The 7,907-nt window shown below is 36.3% G+C and overlaps 2 protein-coding genes across 2 annotated transcripts in view; both read right to left on the reverse strand.

Moving 5' to 3' along the window:
- LOC109830299 (amino-acid permease BAT1 homolog) overlaps positions 1 to 590 on the reverse strand; it is a 10,336-nt gene extending 9,746 nt beyond the window's left edge. Inside the window, exons 1-2 of the mRNA XM_020397528.1 lie at positions 229 to 590; positions 1 to 148 (exon numbers count right to left, since the gene is read on the reverse strand). The exon at positions 1 to 148 is cut by the window's left edge and continues 32 nt beyond it. Of these exons, the coding sequence (XP_020253117.1) occupies positions 1 to 148; positions 229 to 339 (259 nt within the window). The 5' untranslated portion in view covers positions 340 to 590. The remainder of the gene's footprint in view (positions 149 to 228) is intronic.
- Positions 3,125 to 7,907, reverse strand: part of LOC109830845 (amino-acid permease BAT1 homolog) — a 5,719-nt gene continuing 936 nt past the window's right edge. Inside the window, exons 3-7 of the mRNA XM_020398206.1 lie at positions 7,186 to 7,305; positions 5,427 to 5,618; positions 4,458 to 4,763; positions 4,200 to 4,382; positions 3,125 to 3,800 (exon numbers count right to left, since the gene is read on the reverse strand). Of these exons, the coding sequence (XP_020253795.1) occupies positions 3,309 to 3,800; positions 4,200 to 4,382; positions 4,458 to 4,763; positions 5,427 to 5,618; positions 7,186 to 7,305 (1,293 nt within the window). The 3' untranslated portion in view covers positions 3,125 to 3,308. The remainder of the gene's footprint in view (positions 3,801 to 4,199; positions 4,383 to 4,457; positions 4,764 to 5,426; positions 5,619 to 7,185; positions 7,306 to 7,907) is intronic.

Consider the following 7,907-nt stretch of genomic DNA (forward strand, 5'->3'; position numbering starts at 1 on the left):
CGACAAACCAAGTGAAGAACGAAACGACAACCCAACCCCATATTAAGCTTGCAGGTCCCGCATAGAGCAAGCTAGGACCATACATCTGCGTGCTCGCAGCAAAAAGAGTCACAGTTGAAAAGCATATGGATATTGTCCTGAACAAAGTCTGTTACCAAAAAAATTGTTAGCCACAACTTGCTGACATTTGGCAGGGTATACCTTAGGCAAATGATAGTTTCTAGTTACCATTTCCCTTCTGAGCTCTTGTTTGTAACCGAGTTCATTGAGGCGCTTCTCTCCTGAATCCATTTCCATTTCCAGGAATTCAAGGATCTCTCTTTTTTTCTCGATATACATATAGAGTAAGAATAAGTAGGAGAAAATATAAAATGTGGGGTTCAGTGTCAGTATCTTTTAAGGAATCACTTGGTCTAAGGATTTAAAACTGAAACACTATTGAGCAGAAAAATTTGACAAAGCCATATGATTAGTCAACATTCAACACTACGGCTGCACAGCAAAAGATGATACGTTCACTCTTCTAAGTTATTGTTTAAAATGGCAACATTATACAAGAGATACAATAAGAAATAATTGCAATCTCAAGAGGTTAGTGGTTGCTCCTGTTGAGAATAAGATGAGAGAAAATTGACGGAGATGGCTTGGTCACTGTTATACCCAGAAAATTATCATGTCCTTCAACTGGCCACGTGGCAGGCTTAGTACGATGGAACAAATGGCTGACATGCCCAAACCAAGTCTAGGCTATAACTAGTCGACCCATTTGTGCAACCTGGATCCGAGACCAAAGGACCCTTCAAGACAAGATCCTCAGTTGAGCCCGGGTCGAGTCAAAGGGCACCTTCGAGTCGGGTTTCGATAAGGGAAAAATCCGGAACAAGGAATAACTAGTGGTCTTGTCAACAAAGTTCGCATTTAATGCTAAATAGTTCAACGTCCATATTCCGCCACCAAGTCGCTATCACACTTAATGCATAGTTAGGCACCATAATGAACCCTCGAACGGTGTCCGCCTCCAACCAATCAGCTAAGGACATGTGTAAAGCAACAATGTAGCATGAAATCAACTGGTCAATCAAATTACCTAAATGCCCTCGCAAACTTCCCATAAATAGCATCATCTTTGTTATTCTAAAGTACGCAATTCTACACACAAAAAGTTAACAAGACTACCTTCTGCTTTTCTCTTTAGATTAATAGACTAGTCATTGACTTGAGCGTCGAAGGGCACCCCAGAGGAAACAATATCTAGGCCTCTAACCTTTGTTACTTGTGTAGGAAATTACAGCTCAAGATCCTCAATGGGAGATTCAACCATCAAAGGCAATTAAGGCACCTCAAAATCAAGTTTAACTCCCATAAACCACACATCAATTTTCAAGACATAAACGGTCACGTAGAATAGAGTTCAATAAATGCATCAGTTTGAAGAAGTGACAAGCCCATAGTTAATGGGACAAATATTATTTGGAAGCAACTAAAAAATGATGTGATAATAATGAACTTAAAAGAGGAGATGGCCCACAACAAAATTGAATGGGAGAATAGAATCCTTGTAGCCAAAGCAAGTCCAAGCTTTAGGGACAACAGCTTAACTTATCGCTGTTCTCAACTTTTCTGAACTTCCACCCAAAGTTTCTCTCATCTGGATACAAACTTCATATAAACAATATTATAACATTTATTTATGTTTTACTTGCTTATGATAGTTACTGCCAATTATGGACTAAATGAATCCATACATGTCATTAAATTGACATGTTTGAATGTATTGGCAATCTCATGTGCAGAAGACTAGAGAGATTCAATGACCTTGCACAAGTTGGAAGAAAACAGAAAAGGAGTAAACAAATGGGAGCATATCAATTTTGACTCATTCAGATCAAATTAAGGAGGAAATGTCTTTTCATCAGCACACAAAAGGTATCTGCTCAAAAAGTCAAAGCACATGCATAAAATATACAAAGCTTAAAAGATAACGTGCTGAGATTTCAAACCACGAATTTTTCCCAATTGTAGAAAGAATGAATAGGACAAATATCTTGTATTACATGCCAAGTTGTTGTCCATAGAAGAAAATCTAGCGTGAATTTATTCATACAGCATCAACTATGAGGACAAAAGCACACTGCTGACAACTTCTGTTTACTATCTCACTCGTCTTTCTATTATAGGGAAACTTGTGCTTATAATGATTTCAGTTTTCTGTAACAGTATATAAGTTTGATGTAAGAATGACTAATAATGAAGTTTGTTCATACTAATGTTAACAGAATTTTTCAGAGAAGTCTCAATATACCTTCATGTGTCATGAAATCTTGTTTCCCACTGATCTTCCTCTAAGACAATTGTTGATCAGAGATCAACTTTCATAGATTCAATACAGCCATATGCACCCCTCATCATATAAATCAAATAAACATAATTGCCATGCATGCACAGGAACATCCCAATTCATTACACAGAATAAAGATTGCAACATCCAATTCTATGGTTTACATTCTATATGTGCCCAACAACCATAATATTAACAGATCAGTTTTAGCATGGTAATATCAATGATATACACACACAAACACACACATACACACACACTCACTAGAAATCCCTAAAAAACATCAGATGATGTAAACATGCATAAAATGTAAATTCTTAATTAATCTAACAAATAAAGAAGCAATTTTTTTATCATGATCTATATGTTTTGAAGGAGATCAAGAGTTGAAACATAAATGGCTCTTATACCAGTATGTGGATATTACTAAATGCTAGATCCAATCTAGATTGCATCATTCTACATTCTAAAATCAAAAGCAGGATTTAGATGCATCTTCATAGTGGAATATTTCATGGAATCATATGTCACTCCTTATCTCAAAAGATCTTGATAGATTTATCCCACGCAATGAGATAGATGCTCTTTTGACAAACTTATAGATGGCTTTTGGCTAGGGAGATGAATCATGGAGGCAAACAAAGGGAGCGGGCCTTTTCTGTGGAGGAATACCTTTTGAGATTGATGAGATATTAAATTAAATGAACATCATATTATTTGCTGAACAGTTAAATCTAATTATTTAACTTTCAGACAAGCAGTTTTTCCAGCAAAGTTACAAATATATCAAACAATAAAAATGATGAGATACAAATGAATTCTGCGATTTTCAATGGTATATTAATCAGATTGAAAAGAGTCACTATCCACTAAGATCATAATCCTAGCAATACATACACAATTGAACCATATAACTTCATCATAAACCTTAAACATATAGTGATATCTATGTTACATAACTTCTATAAAATTAGACCTTTCCATTCTGGCTATCAATGTTTCTAACTGGGCCTTTGAACCATTTCCTTGCATCAAGAATCCACCACAGCATTATCAGACTCATACAGACCCCCAAAGCAACAGGCGCATAATTAAAGGTACCCCATTTTATAGGATAAGACGTAGGCAATAGAAATACCGAGCAAGTGTAACATATCCATAAAAATGCCACCAAGCATATCGGCCTTCTTGCTCTCCCAAGATAAAAGGGGCCCGCCTTGAAATTCTTTTCAGCCATGACCATCCTAGCAAAGATCGGAACTGCATAGCCACCGACCCATCCAATTGTGCATACAGAAGTGATGGCAGTGAAAACAACGTCGAGTTTGAGGATAGGAAGTCCAAGGAGAATGCACAGGCCTGCACAAAGCCACACTGCATTTGAAGGGACCTTGTGCTTTGGGTGCACTTTTTTCCATATGGATGAGAATGGAATTCCTTGATCCCTTGATAATGCATAAACCTACAAAGTAGCAATATTGGTAAGTATTACCAAGCCACAATCCAAGTTTAGTAGAAATGAGAATGTTATGCAGATTTGTAGATGTATACTAAGAAATGAGTGCATATGAAGAAAATTAGAGTTTGCTCCTATTGAGCATAAAATAATAGAAAATCGAATGAGATGGTTTGGGCCCATGCAATGAAGTCTATAAAATTCCTCCGTTCGGAGAGGTACTAAAGAACTTCGTTAGAAGCACTAAAGAAGGACATTATAGTGTTGATGGAGGAGATAGTCATAAACATAACTGAATGGATGAATAGGATTCATGTATCAGTTGTTTGTTTCTTGTGGGTAGTCTCAAAGAGTATAAATTCTTCAAAAGTTTATGAGAGTACTAAGGTCAGGCAAGATAGATACCACTCTGGCTGCACTTGTAGTAATTGAGAGGCCCCCAAAGAAGAAGGAACCCCAGATGATGAACAACAAGATAATGGCCCCACTAGAGTTATGATATCTCCCATGAAATGCATCGTATAATATCTGTGCTGGTACAAAAGCTCCAGCAGTCTCATTAGAAACATCATATAGATAGTCAAAATTCTGCGAAAAGAAAACGCCCAATATTAGAAATAGCCAATTTAGATTTAAATGCCGAGATAGTAGTTACTAATGTACCTGAATGCTGAAAGTGAGCGCCAAAATATAAGCCCATCCAAATATTGAGATGATCCCTATACTAGAAAGAATAGCAATTGGACCATTTTTATCTGCACCCCTTGTTTCCTCTGTTAGATGTGCTGCCGCATCGTATCCATATAAAGAATATTGGCTAACAAGTAATGATAAAATAGCTGCATATGCACTGCTCCTAATTCCGGTTGAATCTGGTGCTGTCTCAAAATGAGAGAACACAAATGAAGCAGGTTGAGTAGATAATGATACCAACGGAAGTGTGATAACTATAATTAAGCCTCCGATAACCTGCAAGCAGATGAATATTAGAGACTAATAAAACAGACAAATCTTAATAAATTTAGATGAAATGGGCTTAACTTTTCTGCTTTAAGGATTTTTCAATATTTATTTCTGTTTGAAGCAGATAAATGTGGTACCCCTGGCACCATAAAGCTCTAGAGCTTGTAGTTAATGAATTTGATGGATGTAATTAAGGATAATATGCTGACAAAAATAATTAGGAAACAATTTTCAATAAATATTAGACTCAGGCCTTTTTCTCAATAAAATTTAGGAAATAATTTGTCTGCTTTTGTGGTGTCCATGAAGAAACTATTATACATATATCTTCGGAATGCAGTTATGTGCCATACATTTGGAAACCCTTTGACACATAATTTGCATATTCTAGAATAAGCTGTTGATGTTTTAACATTAAGTAAAGGATTGAGAAAAGAAAAAGAAACCACTGAACTTTAACTTCAAATTGCTAGGCTTGGTTATATTCATGTCTCTTTACGTCCATTAACATGTTTTGTCATATTTAACGCACATAAAACATCTTATCCTAAATCCTTCTGCCCTTGGCTAACTACTAAATAACTTTGTGCATTAGGCGCAAAGAGACGCTCATATAATTAAACTGTCAACTAAATAAATGTTGTATTCCTCCAATAGGTAGAAGATTACCTGCCACCAAATAGAAATTATGTCAATGAAGGCAATAACTTCTAATGCAAATGTATTGAGGAATGCCCATATGAGTGTGAGTCCAATGTACATTGCTAGAAATACACCACGAGGAGCGAAGTATCCTCCACCTTTATTTGTGCCGGTGCATAATAAAATGATACTTTGCAAAGTTTGTGATCCTGCATAAGCCTAAAAGTAGAAGAATATGATTATTTCTCAGAAAATTAAAATATCCGCAACAATTTGTGTGGCATGAAAGGTAAATATAAGTGATTGATCCTACATCCTACAAATCTTACAATGCACACTTTTGCGAAGATTATTTCAATACTGAGTAACACACGGGGTTAATTGTGAAAAGTCCCCCTATACTAGGGTGCAGGGGCAGATCCATAGCCTAGCTACAGGTGCAGTTGCACCCTTAGACATTTACAAATTTACATGCATTGCCGTGTAATTTTTATATACCACCCCACAACAAAAGAAAAAGAAAAAGAAAAATCACCCAAGGCATTAAAAAACTAAAGAATTTAATAACAATTAAGTTAAGTCATTAGAAAGTAAAAGCCCACTTATATTTTCAGCAATAAAACATGCCTAAGTACATTCACATCAAATACTATAGTTTTATAATATTATACTTGTTGGGCGCAGAGTCACGCCCTCACGCCACAGAAGCGATATAACCCGAGAGAAAGCCCTACCTTTTATTTTCACAAAAACTCAAGTCAACCTCTATATTCCCGTTTCACAAAGGAAACAAGAATAGAAAATAAAATATCTCAACAAAGTAAAATATATACTCTTCCTCTCATCAATTCTAGGACTGACTTGTCGATGGAACCTTCAAGCAATAGCCAACATCCAGAAAATAGTAAAGACACGAGATTTACATGGTTCGGCAAACTTGCCTACGTCCTCGGGTAAGGGGGAGGGGAGATTCCACTATGAATGAGAATATCGACGACTTGTACAATCCACAAGCTCGTCTCAAAAAAAATTTGATTTTTACTCAAAAGAAATTGACCTCTCTTTTGTAAAATCTCTCAAAAACTCTCTCCTTTTATCTCTTCTCAAGATCTCTCTTTTCTAGATCTGAAAAGACTATGCTTTTTATCTCAAAAAAAACCGCCTAACCCTCTTTTCTTCCTCTGCGTTTTCCCCCACAAAACCCTAAAAGAAGGCGTTCCTTTTTATACGTCCGAACTGGGCCTTAACAAAACCTGCATGCACATGTGCCTCGCTGCACATGTGTTTCGGGTGGGCCCGAAACTACTGCTCCCGTGTCCTCGTGGGTGTGGCCCACCACATGTTCACAATATTTTGATTTTTAGGTAAATAGGCATATGTTGTCCGCCCTTCCAACAAAAATTTTCTAGATCCGCCTCTGCTATGGTGGTATAGTCACTTATTCCTTATAAAAAAATTATTTACACTTACACTAGCTGCTTCTTAACATGACTTTGAGAAATAATGTTCTTTGGACTTCAGGGAGTGCAAATGCTAAAAGAATAGTATAGAAAATGTATGTGCATTTAACCCTAAATATAACAAGTAGTTCTGTGCCACCAAAGATTAACAAGTAACAAAAGTGCTCCTTGTTTAAGAACCTTGAATATATTTTGTTAAAAGGAAAAGAAACTTTTTTTGGTTTTACAACCTAAAGAAATATGAGCATTATAATGAAGCATTATACAAACTACTTTTGAACAATCATCAATAAACTTTTATCTCTCACTTGAAGAAGAGATGATACCTGTGTTCCAATGCCAGCAACAAGGCCAATTGTCTCGAGCCAAGCACAGCACCATGATGCAAATGGACCCCAGACTGGACCAGCCAAATGAGCAGCCCAGAAGTACAGAGAACCTGTAGTCTGTCTCAAAGGAGAATATATGGCAATTTAGTTCAAATATTCATCTTATTCCAAGAATTAGCTATTTTTTACAGTAAATAAAATTACTGCACTTAAGAGACTTTTCACAGCAGATTCACGTTGTAATTCTTGCATATCAATGTTTTTTACTAATACAAATCACCTTGAAGTACTCAATCGGCTAATAGGCTCGAACCACTTTTTGCATGAGCTAATACTATGGACATGAATCTAATGTAGTTAACCATGTATTCATCTTTAATGCCTCCATATTTTAACCATGTATTCATCTTTAATGCCTCCATATTTTCTTGACATACACCTCCTTCGAATGAGACAGTTAAAATCATCTATAAGGACTGTTATCGATTTTCTTGTAACAACACTCATAGGATGGGATGTATAAAAGATTTGTAAAGCCATCTTTAATGAAGGGTTAATTATGGATGAACCCCCAATAATTATGTTGTTGCACATAGCCTCCCAGAGTGAATTTGTTTAACTCTTTTACCCTTGTGAGGAAGAGAGTCAAAAAAAAGTTTACAGGTGGTCTATTTGCAATAGTAGAATAACAGGGGTTCCGTCCCCAATTGCGTGATAGT

The sequence above is a fragment of the Asparagus officinalis genome, chromosome 2 (assembly GCF_001876935.1).
Source record: "Asparagus officinalis chromosome 2, Aspof.V1, whole genome shotgun sequence".
NCBI lineage: Eukaryota > Viridiplantae > Streptophyta > Magnoliopsida > Asparagales > Asparagaceae > Asparagus > Asparagus officinalis.